At 36.0% G+C, this 25,107-nt stretch overlaps 1 protein-coding gene across 1 annotated transcript in view; it reads right to left on the bottom strand.

Annotated features, from left to right (window-relative positions):
• Positions 1-25,107, bottom strand: part of LRRK2 (leucine rich repeat kinase 2) — a 149,004-nt gene that overhangs the window by 89,382 nt on the left and 34,515 nt on the right. The window contains exons 12-18 of the mRNA XM_065887771.1: positions 21,962-22,091; positions 20,432-20,556; positions 15,586-15,698; positions 3,053-3,197; positions 2,788-2,927; positions 689-817; positions 444-614 (exon numbers count right to left, since the gene is read on the bottom strand). Of these exons, the coding sequence (XP_065743843.1) occupies positions 444-614; positions 689-817; positions 2,788-2,927; positions 3,053-3,197; positions 15,586-15,698; positions 20,432-20,556; positions 21,962-22,091 (953 nt within the window). The remainder of the gene's footprint in view (positions 1-443; positions 615-688; positions 818-2,787; positions 2,928-3,052; positions 3,198-15,585; positions 15,699-20,431; positions 20,557-21,961; positions 22,092-25,107) is intronic.

Consider the following 25,107-nt stretch of genomic DNA (forward strand, 5'->3'; position numbering starts at 1 on the left):
GTCAATGTGTACAGCACCCCGAAGTGTGCAGTACACAGCCTACAGGGCCACATGTGGTAGCCCTGAGGGGAGAATTTTCGAGAGAGAGAAACTGAAAACAGAGAGAAAATAGCTGAAAGATGATCAAAACAAGATAAAACCATGTGTTGTATGGTGTGTGGCTGGAGAACGATTTGCACAGAGATGCATAGTAGGAGACACATTTGAAAAGTTACTTATCAACTTAACAAGCTAGGTAGAAAAATAAAATGAATGATTAGATAATAACACCTAAGGGACCTATTAGCTCTGAAATTCTCTGAATCTAAACTCCTACAAATCACAAGCATTTGTTCAATAAACTGATAAATTCTGTAGTGTAGAATAATAGGATGTAGATAAGAGCTATACAATGGCAGAGTCAAATAACAGAAAAAAACAAAAGTAAGTCCTTGAATATTTACCTGACAAATTAAAGAAGCTGCTTCTTTTGCTCGATTGGCATCTGCTCCCAACAGAAGCAAGCATTCAACCATGATGCTGTTATTCTGATCACATGCTCTCTCTAGCATCACACTTTTTAACTCATCATCCATAGCCAATTTTGCAAAGCACTTGCAACAAAGATTTAGAAACTAAAAAGAATGGAAGTGAGGATTAGAGTCAGCTAAAAGTGTAACAGTTAGAATACAAGTGAAAAACATTGTACCTGTTGATCCTTTTGCTCCATGATGTTGGAGGACAACTGATGGAATATTACTGAATCAAAGGAATGATGCACCAGCAGCTTGGAAAAAGACACTGACAATTCCAGTACTGTCAAGATTGTCTGAAATCCCTGAAAGTGTGATCAAAAATAATAATAACAAAGCAACTGTGGACAAAAAGTAAATAAATAATGTAAAAGAGAGACTGTATATGGTACTTAAAACCTTGGATGTTCACTTAGCTAAGTAGATGTATTTATTAGGTTTGTACTTTAAAGCTATAAACCTTGAGACAATGAAACAAATACACCTTGCTCTCTCATTACTAAGAAATAAGCAGGTGCACAGAGAATAAGATGCTAGTTAACAAACTATCATCTAGCAAAGCAGGAAAAATACCTAATACACCAAAATTTGCCTTTTAAAGATTCCCTGCCTGAAGCCATACCTACAGGTTGAAAGCCAGATACTAATCAGGATTAGAACAGCAGAGTCAGCAGTGCCACAAATCCAAATAGACCAGTGATGTGAATTGCTTATTACAAGATTGCAGATCAGGTTCTCTAGATAGCTTAGCACTTCCCCCCAAATTTTTGTGCTATCTTCTTAAATTTTAACCTCAGACAAATGCGAGTTCCTAGATTTTATTCACATTGAGTGCATCTGAGAGAAGCTCTAAAGACACTCTGAGATTTACATCCTTATAGCAAATCATTTATAAAGAACTGATCAGTACACCATTACTTTTTAGAACCACCCCAAGAGTTGTGAACTTCTAACTTGACTATTATATAGCTTGGGTAAACTCACCAAAGATCCACTTAACTTTAAAAATTTTTATCTTTCTAGTATATATTAATGAAATCATCTAAATGTTGAAATTATTATTTTGAGATCTTAAGATGCTGAGTTTCTACAAATGCTTCCTAACATTTGACAGGAGAAATAGTATTAATCTATGCAGGTCTGAGCGGCATGTGGTCCACTAACCTCTAGAGGAGAGGTCCTTGCAAACTCAAATGAATGCAATAGCAAAGCAGGTAATGCAAATGCATAGAAGGCATATAATTCAAGTTAAAAACTTATAAACACTGAACTGGCCAAATAAAATATGTTGACAAGCCAAATTTAGCCCACTGGTCAATAGTTTACAACCTCTACTATAAAAATCCTAAAATTTATGCTTAGATGAATAAATACTGACTGACACCTTCATACCTGCACAAAATAATTTCCTTTCCCTAGGATTACGTATAATCAATTCTGCCTTGGTTTTAATCAGCCTAGGTTGAGGCACATTAAAAAAGCAGATTTATAAAAGACATTTTGGTTCTAAAACACATTTTTGCTTGTGTGTTCAGCACTTTAAAATTTAAAATCTTACATGCATTATCACATTTACTAATAATGTCTGTGCAAAGATTAGAGCTTAGACATTTTCACTCCTGGTGAAGGCTGCCATTTATGAAAATATTTGGTTTATGAAAGTTGTAAACTCCATTACTAAAAAACCACAACCAAGGCAGAAACTCTTAAGGAAACTATTTGTTTTGCTAACATTAAAAGAAAAACACTCTGAAACAATTTACTTCTTAATCTCCCCTAAATTAATCTTAAACCAGTATCTTGGATTCCTTATAGACAGTTAATATAGATCCCATTTTAAATTTTGCTTGATAAAAAATGTTTAAAATATTGTTTCACTGCAAGAAAAAAAATCAAGGGGCAAAATTACTAGGTAAGCAGCTAACAATAAAACACAGAGAATGACAAACTTCAGAATAATTATAACTTTTACTTATCTAAAATCTAAGCAAATAAAGCTCAGCTGGCTGAAATTTCTTTAGCACATTCTGTGCTCTTTCACGGAAAAGATAAATGACAAATAAATATACTAATTTTAGAGATTTAGCTATGTAACAGGATATTTTGAGATTCAATCCAATTATTTTCATCTACTATAATTAAAATACTACAAAATGATAAAAACGGTTTTCAGTTAACTAGAATATACCCATTAACGCAAAGTGGGAGTTATACCAGCTGCTCTGAAAGAGAAATCTGTGCAAGATCGCAATTCCCTTCAAGATAATGCACATACTTTCATCTGTATTTCACCAATATCCTTAAATCGTTGTAGGCTGGAAATCAGAACTTTTGCCAGCAGATGCCCAGTGCCTATGCATAAATTCTTCTTTGTAATCAAACATCCTATAAGACTTAAACCCAGACACTGAATTTCTAAAAAAAAAAAAAAAGAAACAATTTATTGTTTTAAATCTCAAAACTGAAGAAAAAATTTAAACATGTCCAACCAACAGCTAAAGGCCTATAAAAATCTAAATCCTGAGTTCAATTGTACCAACCTTGGTCATCTGGATACATCTGCAGTGTGTGAAGCACCGAATCAATAGCATCTTCCAGGGATAACACCTCTAATGCATCAGGAAAATGTGCTATAGAAGAAATTACTTTTAATCCACATTTCTGAATCCCAGGATTTCCAATGAACTAAAGTCAGAAAGAAAATTAAGAATATTTGCTGTTAAAAAATGAATTCTAATACTTACCTTAGTTAAAGCCAGCTATACACTGATAAAATATAAACTAAGTAGTCTAAATAAAATTACTATCCTTGATTCTGCCTTATATCATGAATTACTTTTATTTATTATTAAGAATAAGAGCTAACATTTTAATGCTTATTAAGTACCTGTTCTGTGCCAGGCACTATACTAAATACTTTTACATGCTCTTCTTTGCAGGGCATTCTTATTAAACACACACTAATATGATTCCCATTAAAAGATGAGTTTACTGAGGGTTAGCAGGGTGGAGTAGCTATTCCTAAATTCTCACAGAGTGTACACTACTGGGAAGATACCAAATCAAGGACATTTGCTCCCACAGCCTAAATTCTTAACCAGAAAAATCAGTGCTGTCTCTCACCACAGAAAATACTAATTGAAAATTTACTCTTTATGTGCTTTATATGCCATATCTCATCTGTTCCTCCTCAACAGCCTCATCCAATAGGTTCACCAGACTTTAAAGATGCAGGGACAAAGTGACCATATGTGTGTGGGTTTATCTCTGGGCTTTCTATCCTGTTCCATTGATCTATTTTTCTGTTTTTGTGCCAGTACCATACTGTCTTGATTACTGTAGCTTTGTAGTATAGTCTGAAGTCAGGGAGCCTGATTCCTCCAGCTCCGTTTTTCATTCTCAAGATTGCTTTGGCTATTCGGGGTCTTTTGTGTTTCTATACAAATTGTGAAATTTTTTGTTCTAGTTCTGTGAAAAATGCCAGTGGTAGTTTCAAAAAATCTAGAAACAATAAATGCTGGAGAGGGTGTGGAGAAAAGGGAACAATCTTGCACTGCTGGTGGGAATGTGAATTGGTACAGCCACTATGGAGAACAGTATGGATGTTCCTTAAAGAACTACAAATAGAACTACCATATGACCCAGCAATCCCTCTACTGGGCATATACCCTGAGAAAACCAGAATTCAAAAAGAGTCATGTACCAAAATGTTCATTGCAGCTCTATTTACAATAGCCCAGAGATAGAAACAACCTAAGTGTCCATCATCGGATGAATGGATAAAGATGTGGCAAATATATACAATGGAATATTACTCAGCCATAAAAAGAAATGAAATTGAGCTGTTTGTAATGAGGTGGATAGACCTAGAGTCTGTCATACAGAGTGAAGTAAGTCAGAAAGAGAAAGACAAATACCATATGCTAACTCATATATATGGAATTTAAGAAAACAAAAAAAAAATATCATGAAGAACTTAGGGGTAAGACAGGAACAAAGACACAGACCTACTAGAGAATGGACTTGAGGATATGGGGAGGAGGAAGGGTAAGCTGTGACAAAGCGAGAGAGAGGCATGGACATATATACACTACCAAACGTAAGGTAGATAGCTAGTGGGAAGCAGCCGCATAGCACAGGGAGATTAGCTCGATGCTTTGTGACCGCCTGGAGGGGTGGGATAGGGAGGGTGGGAGGGAGGGAGATGCAAGAGGGAAGAGATATGGGAACATAAGTATATGTATAACTGATTCACTTTGTTATAAAGCAGAAGCTAACACACCATTGTAAAGCAATTATACTCCAATAAAGATGTAAAAAAAAAAAAAATGCTGGGACAAGAGCTCAAGTCACACAGCTAACATGTGTCAGGCCTAGTACTTGAATATAAGTGTGTCTGCCTTAAAAGTACAGAATCTTAATCACTATCTCTTCCAAACTTTTCATCTCAGTTCCTCCAGAATTTGACATTATTTGACAGGTATTCTAACAGAGGCCACTTCTTTTCCCAGGCCATCCTTCTCATTGACTGAGAAGAAAACAGGCAACAACACACTTTCCAACCATGTGACAATCACAATCACACTTCCCCTCTTTTGATGTCTGTGACATATACCTAACTCTTACAGTCTGCTTTTCCATGGTGCTCTTTAAACTTCAACTATGATATGAATGCCCACCTAACAGTTTTCCTTTCAAAAATTACAATGCTATCATTCTGAGGACTTCTGCTTTCATAGACACTAGTTTCATGGTTATCTTCACTCCAAATCTCTGACTGACCCCACCACATGTTCAACTATAGAGCTGAAATAACTTCCAGCCAGACCTCAAATTCTGATGTAGTCTCTTCAACCAAAACCTCCTACCTTCCAGCTTGTCTCACTTCCATACTGTCAATGAACAGATTTTCATTCATTTCCCAATCTAGTCCCTCAATACCTCTCAAGTGTCCTTACTCAGCATCTTTCTTTGTATTGGTTATGGGGAGAAGCATCATTTTCTCATCCTGTGTCCTTCTCCTCCACCCCGTAACTGCTCACCTTGGACATCATTTCATCTATCATTTCAACAAGACACTCATATTCTTGCCTCCCTTGGCATTTTTTCCCATCATTTCCGTCTTATCAACTCCTTGAGCAGTAAAAATATATCAGCTTTGGAGCCAATTAAATTTGAGTTTAAATTGTCTCATCACTCAATAGTTCCATGAATCTGAGGACCATTAAAAATGAATGAAATAACATTTCCTGAGAAGTGGTATTTACTCAGAAGGTATTATTTAAGAAATATAAAGAAATTCAAAGTGGTGCAAAGTGAAGCTGGAGGGATGGCTCAGTGTCTGTCTCGACTTCTTCACCTCTGAAATGATCCTAATAATGCAGTGTTGTTAGGAGTGTGAAATGAGATAACTCATCATCCATGCAATAAACATTGAGTGATGGCACAGTTCAGGCCTTGGGCTGAACACTCTTCTCAAAAGTGAAAGCCTTCTCACTGGGAGAGAGTATCCCTAACTTGGTCTTCCATTCCATCGAACTATCACTTTTCCTTCATTTCTAAACTTATTAATAGAAAAGTCTACACCCACGACCCCCACATTCTTCCCACCTCTTAATTTCACATAATCAGACTTCTGTCCTAACCACTCCAAATTAAAACCATTCAAAGAAACAAGTCCTTTAACAACTGAATTGCTGCTTTTTCCTCCCTTGATTTCCATGACACAGTAATCCACCCCCCCACCCGCCCCCCGGCAATTATTCTCAAACTTTAAAACCATTCATTTACCCATCTTCTTCACAATCACTTCTTTCAACTCCAGAATTTATCCAAAGAACTTTTCTTAAAACTCTTCTATTCATGGATGGAATTTCATACACTATCATGGCTTCAAGTCACCATAACAACAATAGCAACAACCATAAGGATAATGCCAAAACCTAAGCAGCGTTTGCTATGTGCCAGACTTTCTTTTAAGCACTTCATATATATTAACTCATTTAATCCTCACAACAACCCTATGATGTAGACACACAATTATTCTCCCTATGTTACTGATGAAAAAAAACCTGAGACACAGAAACCTTTGAGCAGATAACTCAAAGCACAAGTTTGAACTCTCTTAAGCTCTAAGCCCATGTTTCTCTTTGCTTGACACCAGTATCTTTAACTCAGATGTTCAAAGTTAAAAGTTTATCACCTTCTCAAAGAAAAAGAAAAAAGAAAACTCAGACTGTCATTCTGAACTTTCTGTTTTAATTAATAGTACCATCATTTCTGCCTCCTAGGCAGGGCCAGCTTCCGGGGTGCACACATGTGCAGTAGCACAGTCTCTGTGCTCAGAAGGGCCCCACACCTGGTTTAATGCTCTGCAGCTACCACCTTGAAATACTTAATAATTTTTTTTTTTTTTTTTTTTTTTTGCGGTATGCTGGCCTCTCCCGTTGCGGAGCACAGGCTCCGGACGCGCAGGCCAGCGGCCATGGCTCACGGGCCTAGCCACTCCGCGGCATGTGGGATCTTCCCGGACCGGGGCACAAACCCGCAACCCCTGCATCTGCAGGCGGACTCTCAACCACTGCGCCGCCAGGGAAGCCCGAAATACTTAATAATACTTAATAATACTTAATAATTTTTAAACAAGAGGTCCTGCATTTTCATCTGTTATCCCACAAGTTATGTAGCTGGTCCTGCTCTTAAGCTCAAAATGCATCCATAGGCTTATTTTTATGCTAAAGTTAAGTCAAATTGATATTTATAAAGTACCTGTTCTTGTCTTAATACCATCACCTCTAACAAGTTTCTACTCAACTATTGGTTCTGCTACCCTGAGCCCCCTTAATCTCTATTTCAGGTGCAGTTAGATGATGACAAATGACTAGCAACAGGAAATCTGTGATTTGTCTATGCAGAAAGAGAATGCAGAGTATCACATTATTACATGTGATGGAGCTCAAATAAACTATTTGATGATTTTAAATAGTGGTGTCTGATTTTTGACAGTTTCATAAATTAGAAAAAATATATATATATACACATATATATGTTGCTTACAATGGACTTTCTTTTACTTATCAAATGGTCTATCTTGCAAATAATGATTTATTGCATTGTTGTTCAAATGGGTATTGAAATTAATTTACTAGCAAGTGTTGTCCACATGAAATTTTTGAAAGTACCAATGGTGGACAGCTACAAACGTTGATTAGAAACCTCCTATTACCTATGCTTCATAATTTTCCAAATTTTTTCAAAGAATACAAATGGTTTCGCTAATGAGTGAGCTAGCCAGCTCAAGGGGAAAATGCCCACACCATTCTCTTTCCTGTCAGCTAAGTCAATTGCAACTCAGAAAAACTTTCCAGAAAAAAAATTAATTGAATGTACAGCTAGAAAGAAGACACCATAGTACATGACTAACACTAAGACATATCCTAATAAAGTAGATTTCAAGAAAAAGAATCCTTTGGGGTCCCAGATAAAAATATCAAATCCTTTAAAAATGAGAAAAGAATCAAGTTGGTCTCAGACTTCTCCACTAAAACATTCAGTACTAGAAGACAGTGAAATGCTTACAGAGTTTTCAAAGAAAGAAAATAAAACCCCAATACTTTGCAACCAACCAAACTGTTTTTTCAAGAGTCCAAATATAGAAACAACAACAAAATGTTCAGGAAATGGAACTTTAAAAAAAAACAGACCATTAAACGATAAATGGAAAAACTATAACAAAAGAACTTGCAGTGAACACTGAATCCACATGACTGTAGGCACAAGATGAAAACAAAGTTATTAAGTATGGTTATAGAGCTGAATGTAAATATTTTAAACCTCGTCAAATGTAGAATTAATTTATTTAACAAAAGCTGGTGATAAGATAGGTAGAAATAGTGGAAGATAGTGTGAATACTTCAATTTTCTCATCTTTTATAGCCAATGGTCAAAAGATACTTTTAAATCTAATAGTAATAACATTAACTAACATTTATTGACTGAATACTATGTGCCAGGCATTGTACCAAGTATATGGCATGAATTATCTCATAAAATTCTTCATAATAACCCCAAGTGAAAAGCCATTTATTGTCTCCATTTTATAGATAATGAAACTGAGACTGTCAATAACTTGTCCAGAATACATTTGTCTGTAGGTGGTAAAGCCAGATTCAAACCCAGATATCCTGATTCCAGGACCCACACACTTAACTATTAGAATATGTTATAGAGTTAAAGCTATAAAAGTAAACACCGTATAATCTGCTTTAATTGAGTGATAGAGGGGAGGAAGACATAAAGATGTGAAAACATGCTAATTTCATCAAAAGTGTGCATAATGTGCTAACATATATGAAGGAAAAAAAATGAGTACCTGGATGATACATTCATATTCATGGAAAACTGTAGATAATTCCATGGCAACACACTGGGAATCTCATCTAGTTGTTTTTAATCTCTATGTAGAACTACATAACTTGGAAATAATATAATTTATTTAATTAGGACCTATTGATAAGAATTGTATTGTCAGGACAGACTAAATTAAGCTGTAGTAACAACCTCAAAATTTCATAGGCTGGAAAAAGAAAAGGTTCAATTCTTATTCATGCTTCATTTGTGTTACCGGTCAGGAGGGGTCTCTGTCCAGCACAATCCCTCTGGGAGCCCTGCTAATGGAGCAATCACCATCTCAGACATTACAGGTCACACAGTGCCTGAGACAGTGTTCTGTAGCTGCAGTCCCCAGACTTTTTGGCACCAGGGACCGGTTTCATGGAAGACACTTTTTCCATGGACCAGGGCGGGAGGGGATGGTTTCGGGATGATTCAAGCACATTACATTTATTGTGCACTTTATTTCTATTATTATTACATGGTAATATATAATGAAATAATTATACAACTCACCATCATGCAGAATCATGGGGAGACCTGAACCTGTTTTCCTGCAACTAGATGGTCCCATCTGGGGGTGACGGGAGACAGTGACACCCAAGTGTGTTGCTTATGTCCAATCTACTCCATAATCTCGCTTTGGTTGCTGTCACTGCAGAAAACCCTGCTTCACAAAGACAGGACGTTGGAACTGGAAGCAGGCTTTTCAGTGCTTTTGTGGCACTCTCAAGATATTCCACCTTGAATTTAATCCAGAACGTATGGAGATTTGAAGTTGTCTCAAACATATGTTTAAGGCCATTTGCAATCTCAAGCAACTGATCCTCTTCTAGCACGGACAAAGTCAATTCACCTGGCTTATTCACAAATGGGTCGCGCATCCACTCCTTCCCAGTTTGGGGGTCTTTTGTGCTTGGGAAGTAATGCTCAAACTCTTTTGAAAGCTGAGATAGGTGATCATGCACCAGCTGGGAGAAAGAAGACCCTGGCTCAGTCTCTTTCAAAACCTCTGCTAATGTTTGAAACATGTCAAAAATCCCAGTGTTCACTCGTCACTCCTATAATTCCAGTTTGGCTTTGAATGCAGCCACTTTATCTGCTGACTTGAACACAGTTGTCATTCTCACCTGAAGTGACAGATTGAGTTCATTGAGCAGGTTGAATATGTCACACAAGTAAGCAAGTTTTTCGACCCATTCTGTGTCACTGAAATGTGCTGCCAGTGGTGACCTTTTCTAAAAGAAATCTCTGGAGCAGCTCTCGTAACTCAAAAATGCTGGCCAGTGACCTACCTTTAGAAAGCCATCTCACTTCTGTGTATGAGGGAAGATGTGTGTGCTCTGCATCCATCTCCTCACAAAGCTGTGAGAACAGACATGAGTTAAGGGCATGTACTTTAATGTGGTTGATAATTTTAATCACATCCTGCAAAATGCTGTTAAGTTCAGGTGACATTTTTCAGCTAGCCAGCATTTCACTATGGATGACACAGTGTGTAGACTCACATTCAGAAGTGACCTCTTTGACCTGAGTAGTAAAACCAGAAAGCCGTCCAGTCATGGCAGCCGTTCTGTCCGTGCATATACCGTCACAAAATGACCAATTCAGTTTTCCTGATATGTAATCATTCAAAGACTTGAATAGTTCTGCAGCTGTGGTGTTGGCTGGCAACAAAAGTGCACATAACATATCCTCATGCACATCCTCCTGAAAATATATATCGCACAGAAACAAGCTTTGCTAACTTGTTGTCAACATCGGTAGACTCATCAACCTGCATTGCGTACCACGGTGACTCATTAATCCTCTCTAACAATTGTCCCTCAATATCCTCTGCTATTTCATCAATTCGTCTAGTTATGGTGCTAGCTGAAAGAGGAACACGTGCCACTTTTTGAACTGTAGCCTCTCCTAAAAGTTCACGACAAATGCCCTTAGCAGCAGGCAGGATCTACTCTCCACCAATAGTAAAGGGCTTCTCAGCTTTAGCAATGCGGTTAGCCACTAAGAATGACGCTCTTAGTGCAGACACATTTGATGAAGTGGTGGCCTTCAATAATTGCTTCTGTTCTTCATGTTCACATTTTTTTCTTTTGAAAAACTCCAAAGGCTTGTCTTTTAATGCAGGGTGCTTGGTCTCCATGTGGCAAAACAGTTTTGAAGGTTTCATGGCTTCGCTGGATAGCCGGTCGCCACATATTATACAAAGCAGGCTTGGAAAATGTGAATCACCTGTTGCAATGAACACTTAATTTAAGGACTCGGTATTTTCTTTAATATGCAGCTTTCTTTTTGTTAGCAGTCTTAGAGTCTTCTACTGTCTCATCATTGGGTCTTTCTCCCTTTTCAAAGAAGCTCTCCAGCGATGTTTGTTTTTTACTCATTTTGGCTAGGGTTAGCTTGTGGGGGGCTTACCAAAACTGACTGAGACAAGTGCGCAGTGAAGGAAAGAGGCACGGACGGAAGTGGTAAATAAAATAATGGGAGGGCCATGTGTGGACTAAAATAAGTGTCAGATTCTGACTTAAAGCCTGCACCCGATGCAGCTTGTCACTTGCCACTCACTGATAGGGTTTTATTTATTTATTTTTTTAACATCTTTCTTGGAGCATAATTGGTTTACAATGGTGTGTTAGTTTCTGCTTTATAACAAAGTGAATCAGCTAGTCAGAAAGAGAAAAACTGACAGGGTTTTTGTATGAGTCCGCAAGCAATTGATTTATTATGGTCTCTGTGCAGTCAAACCTCTTTGCTAATGATAATCTGTATTTGCAGCCGCTCCCCAGCGCTAGCATCACCGCCTCAGCTCCACCTCAGATCATCAGGCATTAGATTCTCATAAGGAGCATGCAACCTAGATCCCTCGCATGCACAGTTCATAGTAGGGTTCGCGCTCCTATGACAATCTAATACCGCCACTTATCTGAGAGGAGACGGAGCTCAGGTGGTAATGTGAGCGATGGGGAGCGGCTGTAAATACAGATGAAGCTTCGCTCGCTCGCCTGCCACTCACCTGCTGCTGTGTGGCCCGGTTCCTAACAGGCCACGAACCAGTACTGCTCCATTCCTGTGGATTGGGAACCCCTGTTCTGTAAGATGCCTCACCAGCAATTAAATGTTTGGTCCAGAAATGACAGATGTAACCTCTACTTACAACTGCTTGGTCAAAACCAGACACATGATCCAATCTAACAACAAAAGGGCCAATAAATACTATCCCAGAATCACCAGAAGGTGGAGAACTGAAAACATTTGGCAAACAACACTAATGATTACCACATAAACATTTAGCTTGTTACCACATTTTTCTTACTACAGATAACGCCACAATAAACATTCTTGTTTAAAAAAACTTTGTGTACATGTACAGGTATATCTATATTATAACTTCTTAGAGTGGAACCGCTGGTCAGAAAACATGTCCATTTTAATTTAGATAGATATTACTAAATTTCCCCCAAAAGGTTTTTCTTTTTTAAAATTTACATTTCTTTAATAATGACTGTACGTACTTGAGAACCTTTTCATGTGTTTATATGCCAAATTCATTTTTAGCTTTAAATCTCATCTACATGAGATTTAATCTTTAAATGAGTAAGGTAAATATGCAGCTTCCTTTGCTTTCTCCAAATGGCCAGAGAATTAGTTCTTCCAACACAAGCAATCTATTTCCCTCTCCAGTGGTTGGGAAATATCATATATGAATTGAACATTTGCATTTGAGTTTATTTCCTAAATCACCATTATGTGACATTGATCTATCTCCAGTGCCAATGTCACACCATTTTTTACTCCTTTTTTTTTTTTTTTTTTTTTCTTTGTGGTACGCGGGCCTCTCACTGTTGTGGCCTCTCCCGTGGCGGGGCACAGGCTCCGGACGCGCAGGCTCAGCAGCCATGGCTCACGGGCCCAGCCGTTCCGCGGCATGTGGGATCTTCCCGGACCAGGGCACGAACCCGTGTCCCCTGCATCGGCAGGCGGACTCTCAACCACTGCGCCACCAGGGAAGCCCTCACACCATTTTAATTACTAAAATTTTATAATACATTTTATAATCTACTAGAGTTAGGCCATATTAATTATCCTCTTTTTCAAAATTTGACCGGTTATTCACATATATTATTTAATTAATTTTCTCAAAATTTTATACTAGCTTATCTAGTTCCATAAAATACTATTGTTATTTTTATTAAGGGTTCATAAATCCAGATCAATTTTCATTTTTAAAAAATTAGTAATTTTATCAAAACAGAGAGTATATACATTTTCCTATGTTCAACTCTTCTTTTGTACTTACTCTCAGTTGTTTCAGTTTTCTTTAGAGTAGTTTTATACACTTTTATTACTTTACTCCTATGTAACTTCTTTTTGCTGTTGTTATTATTGTTACTTTTGCAAATAAGCTCTTTCTTTCATTACATATTATTTACAGTTGAAATAAATATATTCAGTATTTAAACTGGGTACATTTTGCTTTAAGGTTTTTGAGAAGCACACAAGCTCTTTGATTTGTGTCCATTTAATCAGAAGATTGGTTTGACTTTGTAAGTTCCCTGGCTGAAGACAGCAGCATTGTCACTGCAGACAAAGCACAGATGTGACCAAAATGCTGAGAGTCCTATTTTCTACTGTGTTCTTCAGAGACGATACTGGGCAAATCAATCTCTCTAGAATAGGTGACTGAATGTTTCATGTGCAGAAAAAGCTAAAAGGATCAAGCATAAATGGAATGTCAATATTTCAGACATTTAACTTCACCCTGAATGTTACTGGATTTATACATACATATGTATATATATACATATTATATGTGTATATATTTACATACACACATATATATCTCCAAACACTGATTCACTTTAATAAATACTTTTAATAGTCTTCACATTGTAAATCTTAGTTGAATCTCAAATTCTACCTTATTTGGAAGTCTGCTCTCCAAGAATAGACCTATTTTTAATGGTAATTCATTTTATTACATCAGTAGTATTTGGACCTAAAACTTCTGATTCCTTGTAACATTTATTCAGAGTGAGACATGCAATCACAGAATTTTAGAACTAAAAAAAAGATACATTCATCTTTTAGAACATTTTTTCTCAACCATGGTGAAGAATTAGGGGAATTATACAGGGGAGATATTTTTAAATAAATAGTGTCACTTCTGTTTCCCCATGACCTTAATTCCCTGCCCACAAATGACAGTCACTGTTTAGTGAGATGCTGTGTGTCATTACTCAAGTGTGGCATGGAAAATAAAGGAAGGGGTAGGGAGGTTCTCAACCACTTCTCCTGGGATTATATAGCAAAAGAAAGTAAGACCTGGGAGCAGAGTGATCTTCTTGGCATCACAGTACTGATGGCAGTAAGCACAGTACTTCTCCCTTGACTGCCCACTCCTTCCACTCTATCACACCCGTATTCAGTAATGTTAGGAAAGATGGGATAACCAGAATCAGAGTTACCAAAAGGCTTTTCTGGTACCTCTTGCTTCTCACCAACACATACCATGAACAAAATTAACTACTTTCTCCTCTATGTTCCTAAAGTACTGTTCATAAAGCTAGTGCAGCTCATAAGTGCTAATACAGAATAATCTAATATGTGTTTTATGTTTTATGCATGGCCCAGCCAGATTATGAGATCCATTACAGAAGGATACAAAGCATATTCATTTTTGTCTGCCCAGTGTCTAACACAGTTCCTTCCATATACTTATTTTCACCAAATATTTCTGGAATTAAATTCAACCCATGGCTATACTCAAGAATCATATTAAGGTCTGAGTACAAATGACTCAAATATATCATAAACAATTACATTATAAAGCTCAGGTTAAATCGCATTTTTGAAGATCTCTCTGCAGGCTTTTCTAATTAATTCATGACATTTTTCAAAGTATACTAAATCACAAGGAATTTTTTCCATTAATTGCTTTGACTACTCTCTTCCTTTCATGAAAACATTAACCGAATCTTCACATCTTTACATCTTTACTCTGGTATCTTTTATAAAGAACCAATTCATCTTATGTTAAATTTCAAAACCATCTTAATTCCATCAATACCTTTTGCACTGCACAATATAAGCATAATGCTCCTCTTCTCCTTTTTCAGATGTAGTATGATTATTAATTTATTAATTATATTATTGCAAAGGTACATAGATCTGTAAATACCTAACACTGGGAGAAAAAAATACACACTGAGCCATTTCAGAGGTTATCCCTAAGGAGTAAAATGAAAACAAGCACAGGGAATCAAAAAAGACTTTAATGTGTGCCCTGTGTGTCTTCATGGACTGAACCTTTCAGCCTGGGACCAGAAAATAAAGACAAGCAGCCAGGAGGACAGAAAGAGAAAATAGCAGTCATGGCTCCTGACAGAGCTCGTGAGGCTTAGCTGCACATCTAGAGTTCTCTTTCTCATTGAACAGACTCGAGTGGATTTATCAAAAGAGCCTGTCAAAGTCTGTAGTTGACGGTGCACTTCTCTTAGCTGGAATGGCACATCTCTTCACCCCCTACATCCCTACTGTCATCTTATGTCTCTAAACATATAACTTCCTACTATCATAGTAAACGGAACATGGAAAACTTAAGCTAATAAAAGCCCCCCTACTTCCCCAATTTCATATTGTAGTTAAGAGTATAAAGGCAGAAAACCTATATTATACGTACCCTGTTCAAAGCCGCTAGGACCAATTTGTGAATATCATTCCTGAAACACTGTTTTTTAACCATATTTAGCTTATGCTGATATTCAGTATCTTCCCTGGATTCTTCTGGGATGCCTAAATGCACAAATAAACAAATGTTTTTCTCATAAAGATTTGGGCTGAATAGATTGTCACTTATTAGGAATGATTATAATTAACCCAACAATACATATATATGTTATACCTTTTTCTAATCCATGGTTCCTTACCAAAGAAATAACTCTTAGCTTTAAGAAATTTCTAAAAACAGTTCATCACTGAATGTAAAATAAATACAGTGTGTGCGGATGTTCACTGAATTTAAAGTAGCAAGAAGTTACTATGGTGGAGGAATTTTCTGGAACAAACAATCTCTTTTTTGTATGAATAGGCTGTACTCATTACAAGAAGCTAGAAGATTTTTATGCAACAATGGACAACTTGAGAAAAGATCAAAGTTACTTGGACTACAACATAAAAAGGTCAGATATGAAATGTAGACATAAAAGAGCAGCTGGAATAACAGTGGGAAAAAAAAGTTTTTAGTTTCAGCATTATAATGGTAAAGAGCATATAGTTTTATTAAAAGTCCTCTAAGGCTGTATAAAAGTATTAAGTAACTTAAAGAAAACATATTCCTTATTCAGCTACACTGTAGCTGAACTAACCCAAAACTGTTGGAAAAACAGGAAGTCAAAAAATATTGGTTATGCAATAGAACATGTAAGTAAAATTATTATGAATAAATAACGTTTCTAAAACCTATGACTATACATACAGAGTGAAGTAAGTCAGAAAGAAAAAGACAAATACCGTATGCTAACACATATATATGGAATTTAAGGAAAAAAAATGTCATGAAGAACCTAGGGATAAGACAGGAATAGAGGCGCAGACCTACTGGAGAACGGACTTGAGGATATGGGGAGGGGGAAGGGTGAGTTTTGACAGGGCGAGAGAGAGTCATGGACATATACACACTAACAAACGTAGTAAGGTAGATAGCTAGGGGGAAGCAGCCGCAAGGCACAGGGATATTAGCTCGGGGCTTTGGGACAGCCTGGAGGGGTGGGATGGGGAGAGTGGGAGGGAGGGAGACGCAAGAGGGAAGACACATGGGAGCATATGTATATGTATAGCTGATTCACTTTGTTATAAAGCAGAAACTAACACACTATTGTAAAGCAATTATACCCCAATAAAGATGTTAAAAAATAAATAAATAAATAAAAAATAAAACCTATGACTATAGAAATAATTATTAATAAACAATTCCTTCTAACCTTTCACTTCAATAATTTGTATTAACACAAACTATAAGTTGACTGCATATAACTTTTCATTTACTTAACAAACATTTGAATGCCAACTACATGCAAGGGATTTTGCTACATGCTGAGAATACCACAGTGAATATGACAGGCATGATTTTCACCCTCCTAGAACTTTCAGTCTTCATTTTAAAATTTATTCAAACAGGTCCTGACATTCACTACAGCTGTATGACCTTCGATAAGTTACTTAAACTCTCAGTGTCTCATTTTCAGTGACCAAGATCACATTAATTGCTGAAGCTGCCCATTACATCACAAGCAGATGTGACCATTAAAAGCAGTCCTGTTGAGAAGTAAAATCTTCATGCCATATGTAAGGAGAATTACTAAATGTCTTTCTTATGTTAAGACCAAATGAATATTCCCAAAAGTTCATCTCTGGTCTTTGTTATATCACTTGAGGTTCTACTATCCAGAATGGATATAATTTCCTTTCCACATAATAGTCCTTTAAATTGTTTGAACTGCAAACTTTTTGAAGGCAGGATCCATAACCTAATCATCTCCAGGTTACCAAGAGTTCCAAGCAGAGTACTTTAGGTATAACAGTTGTTCCACATACACTTATTGCACAAATGTGTCTTTAAAAAGCACCCACTCTGATTCAGGCTGCACAGGGTGAAAACCTGGCTCCGTTACATAAGCTGTGACCTTAAAATCTCTATATCTTATGCCTCAGTTTCATCATCTGTGATATGGGGTGGAAAAGTAGAATCTGCCTTACGGGTTGCTACAAGAATTTTTAAAGTTTATATACATAAAGTACTTTGAATAATGCCTTACACATTTGTTACTAACTATAAATGAGTGAATTTTAATAGCTTTCATAACCTCCTGCATTATCTCCTCTCCAAATTAAACAAATTCAGCTTCTCTTATTGTTCTTAAGGATGTGGTTTTATATTCATAATCACTTTCCTCTATACACTTCCCAATATGCATATGTCCTTTCCTAAAGAATTTTTTCCTCTAGAACTGACACTAAATCAAGAAAGAACAAGTCAAATGATATTTTATTAAAATAAGTAGGTCTTTATTATTATTTTTTAAAGCAACAGGCTCAATCACTTCAATAAGTTATTGTTATAAAAAAGAGGAGGAAGTGAACAGTACCAGATTGAAAGAAACTTAAGAGACATAATACTAGCTGCAATATGTGGCCCTGAATTAAATTATACATATTTGCTATAATGCACATCTTTGTTACAATTAATAATCTGAATGTGGTCTAGTTAATAAAATTAATACATGTACATCTAAACATAAGTACCTACTTCAGCATGTCAAAACCTGAGAATCATATTAAACCTCAAAACTACTGGCATACTGATATTATAGTTACTCACTGACACAGAGAATGATATAATATAGAATGATAAAGTATAGTATGGTACAGTTACAGCATGGTAGAGTATGGTATTGTGTGGTATGGTATGGTAATATAGTAGGTTAGCATAGAGTGAAGTAGATGGTTAAGCCTTTACCTAATAGAGAAATGTATTTATATGTTGATATGCTTATAAAATACATCTATTAATATGTTTCCATACATAAAGTACCACCATAAAGTTATAAAATTATTTTCAAGGGCACCTGTTTAATACACCTAAACATTATTATAAAAAAAACATTTAAATACATCATTTCATACATCTAAATTATTACTGACTCTCAATGTCGCTTCAGGCTCAATCTCAGAACAATAAAAGAAAAGAAATTCTACATTCAAAACTTATTTTTGAACTAAAAGAATGTTATTAACTAACAGATGATTCATAATGTCTTTTGGTTATCTTTAAAACTCAAATTCACTCTCAAAAGAAGAACGTTGACACCTTTAAGGGTAATCAAAAGGATTTTGTTATTTTTACAATCTACAAAGTTTAAAAAAATTCACAATAATATTTTCAAGCAACACTATGTCTGTTAAATTATATCTCTAAAGTTGTGTGACAACTATGAATGGGACATCATGGTTCAATTCAAAATTTATTGAATAGCTATTTTTGTTCAAGTTACCAGGGGGTTAAAAAAAAAAAAAGGCATGACTAAAGAAAGCCCTCTCTTTGAAAAAATCTATACTCTTATACAGAGAATACTCTTATACTCAGAAACATAAAATACCAATATGACTACAGATAACGGTAGATTTAGGAAGATTTCATTTAAAAAGGACCAAAAAAAATGGGCTTCAAAAGAATTGGGACTTTTACAGAGCAAAATAATAATAACATCCCTGATATTCAGTGGTCAGAAAATCACGCCAAATGTACCTCCTAAACATCTCCCACATCCATCCTCTCCTCGGTTTTCTTTGCTGGGCCCCCACTATGTCTCACCTATCACAGCCTCCAGCCTAATCACCCTGCAGGAGGTTCCCCTCCCGTCAATCATTATCCACACCACAGTGCTACTGTTATAAATTGCAGATTTGGTTATGACACTGCAATTTTGAAACACCTTAAATAAATTTGAATTGACTTGTGCTAAGAAAAAGCACAAATTGCTCAGTGTTGTATTCAAGGCCCTTCCCTCTCAGCCTCTGCCTGTCCTTCCACATTTATCCCCAGGACTGCTTTCCTCACATACCATGCTCCACTCACCCCACACTATGAGCACTTTCTCTTTCTGCTTGAAATGTCCTTCCTGGCTTTACCAGGTCAGCCTTATTCACCCATCAGGTTCAAATATCACAATCTCTGGCCTACTCTTTTGAATAAATTATCTGTGCCTCCATCAATACTCTCATAGCCTTTTATAATACATGTATCTATAATAGCTCCTCGCAACTGTCTGGTAATTAACTATCTGTCTACCTCTAGGCTCCTATAAATAGTACAGTCATGTCTTGTTTTACTTGTCTTTCAGACCTTTGCAGTTATCACAATATATAGAACGTAAGAAGCACTTAATAACTACGTGCTGAATGAATGGGGGAGCCGTTGTTTTAAATGGGCTTTGGAGGACAAATAAGGTCATAACAGATGAAAGCAGGAAGTAAATGTGGGGAGGATTGACACTATTGTGGCTCATGAGTAAAAGCTACATGGTTATATTTGAGAAAGATTAATTCAACCAGAGAGTAAAAGAAGGACTGGAAAGAGGCAAAAGAGGAAGTATGAAAATTAGTTGGGTATTATTATAATTCAGACAGGAAAAAAACAAACAAAAAAACTTGGACTTGGTAAGGTCAACAGAAATAGAAAAGAAATAGCAGAGATGACACTCTCTTTGGAGGTAAAGCTCCACACTATGTTGCAGTTATTTTTTCTGGAAATAAATTATTGATGTTTCTTATTAAATTTTAATCTAAATTTATCTGACTCTTCCACATCATCATTTTCCCTCTATTTTAATTTTTGGGCTAGTGAAAAGATTACATTTCGTTGGCAGAAACTGGTCCTTTAATTTTTGCCTAGAAAGTTGATATTTCATGAAAAGTCAAAAAATCCACTTAAAATGACATCTCTTCCCACAATCAATCATGTAACTTACCTGGAACTATAAAATGTAATATAGCTCGAAGTGCCTCCAGCTGCACTGATACTGACATCTCATGACTTCTCATAACTGTTATTATTTTGCGGGCCACTGCTGCCATTGTATCCAGGGAAGTGTTACTAGAGATAAAATATTGAAATGCTTATTAAGAGTACAACCTGATTCCAATACAAACACCAATTTGAAACAAGTACGAGAAAACAGAACTATTTTATCAGAAAAGGCTGATGTGAATTCGGCAGTATGAGCATACACAATTTAAGTTCTCATTTAGTTAAACTTTGACGTCAAGAAGTTAAATTTACAGTAAACTGGGAATTCTTTTATATAGTTTCCCAGAACTAACAACTTCCTTCTGATCTATACATGGGTCACTGGCAGCAAGCCTGGAAAGTAGGTGTTATTATTTGCATTTTCCAGGTACAGAATTTAGGCTGACAGAGGTTAAACATCAAGGTCATATCACTGGAATGTGACAGAGCCAGAGCTGGAATGCAAACTCTGACTGCCAAGTCCAGAGAGCTGTTTATTGTATAACTACCTGCCTCTTCCAGATTAACACCACTAGACTTCTTATATGGTATTCTTAATTATTTTTTGCATTAAGTCTTGGTGTCTCTAAGGTATTTTAGCTATACTTTCTTTTACATATAAATAAATGTAGATTTCAGTAGGTCCTACAAACTGTAATAGAGGCAGCCCTTGCTTTACACAGTGCCCTACTGACTAAAACTTCCGCATAACTGTGTCCTCACTTCCCGTGGGTCTGTGGTTACTGACATATAGTCCCTTTTTTCCACTTTAAAGTCCCAGGTTAAACACATCCCCTCTTTGTAGCCTCTCTCCTTTGGTCGCCCTAGCTTGGTTCACCAAGACCCTATGATTTTACACATCCTGCCATTGAATTATCACAGTGTATTGTAATTATCTGTTTATAAATTAGTCTCCCCAACTAGACAGGGAGATTTTTAAGGGCAGGCACATTGTCATAGTTAATTTTGAATCCCCAGGACTGGAAATTTACACATTTAATATATGAGAAAACAGCCAGAAACATTAACTGCCCAGAATGTACAAAATCTTAAACTGTCAGTTATTCCACTGCATTTTTGCCTCATATATAAAGGTTCACACACTGCCAGGACCATAAAAATCACAATTTAAGGTAAACTTAAAAATAACAATTAGAAGCCATATCCTGATTTTATCTTTTATACCTTTCACATAACACAATAATCTGAAAAACTGTTTAAGGTTATGTTCTATATAACTGCCATTTTTCAAAACATAGTCAACACCAAGCATTAAGCACAAAAGCAAACCTTCAACGTATTTCTACTTTATCATCCCTTTCAATATGTAGATAAAATAAGTCTATGTATCACTGACATGAAATTATATTGCAAAATGTTTCACTCTTCAAATGCCTTGTTTTTCCTTTTATTCTTAAAATTATGCTCAAAATATTGATATTCTACCTGGTCCAATTAATATATTCTACATAAATTCAGAAATATGTATTACCTTCCTTCAAAAAGATGATTTAGCATTTTACAGCCACTTTCAGCCACTTCAGGAGAATGTATATGCTTCTGCATTAACTCCAATACATTCAGATATATTCCTTTTGATAACAGGATCTTTCTGAAATTAACTACAAGATTTTTTAAATGTTACTTGTATAAATGAAAGCACATTCTCATAATCTTGCAAAAAGACACATACTATTAAAATAATCCAAATTCATAGGAAGGTATTTAAACTACATATTTAATTTATATTTCATTGGCAACTTAAAGATCATTCATTTTTTTAATTTAAAATATATACCATTTCCAATTTTTACACATTTGTTAACCATTTGTTGAGGTTTTAGTATTAAAGTCTCATTCACAGAGTAAACTAGTGGAATGTAACCATCATCCACGTGAAGAGTATTTTTTGCAGAAATGCATTTTAAAATAATGTCCTCCAAAATAAGAATGAAAGTTAAATTTCATTCTAATATTTAAAACAACTTCCTAAAATAACCATACTTATATAGAGCTAAGGCTCACTAGTGAGTTGGGAATAAGCTATAGATGTGTGAAGATACTGAGCATTCTATTGGCTCTTGGGGGATGCAGGAAGTGGGGCTGAAACCAGGCTGGGTTGCCCTCAGCCTTGAGCTACCTTCTCCATTTACCCCAGTGGAATGTACAAACATTATCATTTCTATGTGTGCCATGATATGCAAAGTGATGAAAAGCACTGATAGAGAACAAAAATAATTACATACTTTCACAGAATAATGCCAAAGCTTAAGAAACACATAGATTGCTTTGAAACTGATTGCGTATTATATGTGGAAAAGTAATTATATCCCAGCAATAATTATTACAAATTAATTTTCCTCTTCATAATAAACTTTCTTCACCAAATGCAAATCCAGTGTCTTAAAGTTTCCACACTGTCTTAAAGTTTCTATATAAATATCACTTACCTTGAAACCTCTATATAAATATCAATTCCAACATTATACACTATATTTCAACACTTTGAAGGTGGCAGGAAATGAAACTTTTAAAGCTTTAAGTACTATTTTGAAAAAATAAGATATGCATCTCAAATTGAGAAAAAAAGAAAAGATCAGACAAAACTCAGAAATAAGTGGAAGTGATATATGCATTCTAAATTACTGGCAAAAATCTGAAAACTAACACCTTTTAAAGACATCCTGAATAGCACACATTAAAATATAATACGAAGTTGGTTATTCAAGTGTTGGTGAGGATGTGGATAAAAGGGAATGTAAAATAGTACAGCCACTATGGAAAAAAGTATGGAGATTCCTCAAAAAAATTAAGAATAGAACTATCATATGATCCAGGTATCCCACTTCTGGATATTTATCCAAAAAATGTGAAACTCCACTAATTTGAAAAGATATATGCACCCCTACGTTCTTCACAGCATTATTTATAATATCCAAGATAAGGAAACAACCTAAGTGCCCATCAACCAATGAATGCATAAAGAAGATATGACATACATATATGGTGGAATACTACTCAGTCATAAAAAAAGATGAAATCTTGTCATTTGCACCAACATGGATGGACCTTGGAGGTATTATGCTAAGTGAAATAAGTCAGATGGAGAAAGACAAATACTGTATGATTTCACTCACACGTGGAATATAAAAAAATAAATAAATGAACAAACGAAACAAAAACAGAGTACTAGTGGTTACCAGAGGGGAGAGGGGCCAGGGAATGTGAAATGTATAAAGGGGATGATGGATGGAAACTACATTTTTGGTGGTGAGCACACTGTAGTATATACAGAAGTAGAAATATAATGTTGCATACATGAAACTTATAATGTTATAAACTAATCTTAGCCCAATAAAAAATTTTTAATGATTTTAATTAACTAATTTAAAAAAGAATTTGGTTGTTTTGCTCAGTCAGATAAGAAGTTTTAATAGCCCCTCCTAAAATGGCTAAATTCCAACCAAGGAAATACTTTAAATTATAGAACTTATTCTAGACCAGCAGTTCCCACACTTCAGAGTACATGAGAATCCCCTGGGTGACTTGTTAAAATAGATTGCTGGGTTCCACCTACAGAGTTTATGATTCATTGGGTCTATATGGCACCCTAGAAATTACATTTTTAACGAGTTCCCAAATGATGTTTCTGGTCCAGAGACCACACTATAATGATCACTGTCTTGGACATTAACTCAATTTGAGACTTGAAAATTAAGAGTAGAAATTCCATTGTACAGTACACGTTGGAGAAAAAATTATAGCATGGAGTCACTTTAGAGTTTATAGAAGACTTTACACACCTTATCTCATCTACCAGCTATCTACACAATACTCATGACTTCTTCCACTCCATTTTAGCAATAAATTATCTGCTTTACAAGACCAATAACAATATGCAAAACTCCCTCCAGGCCTTCACCTCAATAGTCACCTTCTTTCCTCACTAGGCAGTGAGGAAAGTGAGGAAAGTCACAATTTCATCACCTCTGAACCCTAATATGTATACTCCTTCTTTGCTTCGTATTTTTTTCTTAGTTACCTCACATATCATATATGCCAATTAGCCTTTTTATTTATCTTCCCCACTAGAGTGTAAGCTTCATGAGCCTGGGATTTCTATTTATCTGCCGTGTCTCAAGTGCCTAAGGTTCAATAAATATTAATTTGATTAATTAATTAAATGAAGAAAATGTTACACAAGATGCTTGAACCTTCACCTGGTTAGCACCATCACAAAACCCAGTTTTTCTGGCCAAGAATCCAGTCATTTTTTTCTAGAAAACTATACCCAGCCCTACACATGCAATGTTCCCAAGTGTGTTTCAATGACAAGTTGCCCATGGAGATTGGTGAACAAACTACTTAAGTTCTTAATACTCTCATAAGGCAGAACTCCAAGGACTATACAAAGGGATCTGAGGAAAGTTAACATGGCAAGTGACCAAGAACAAAGAAGTAAGAAAGCAGAAAGAGCAGAGAACTGATTCTGAACAAAGAAACCAAGGTTAACTCCAAATGTAACTAATCCTGAGACACCATAATAAGAATCAGCCCAGGGACTGATCAAAATTGCAGAGATCAGGGCTTCCCTGGTGGCGCAGTGGTTGGGCATCTGCCTGCCGACGCAGAGGACAT

This window comes from Phocoena phocoena, chromosome 11, assembly GCF_963924675.1.
Source record: "Phocoena phocoena chromosome 11, mPhoPho1.1, whole genome shotgun sequence".
Taxonomy (NCBI): Eukaryota; Metazoa; Chordata; class Mammalia; order Artiodactyla; family Phocoenidae; genus Phocoena; species Phocoena phocoena.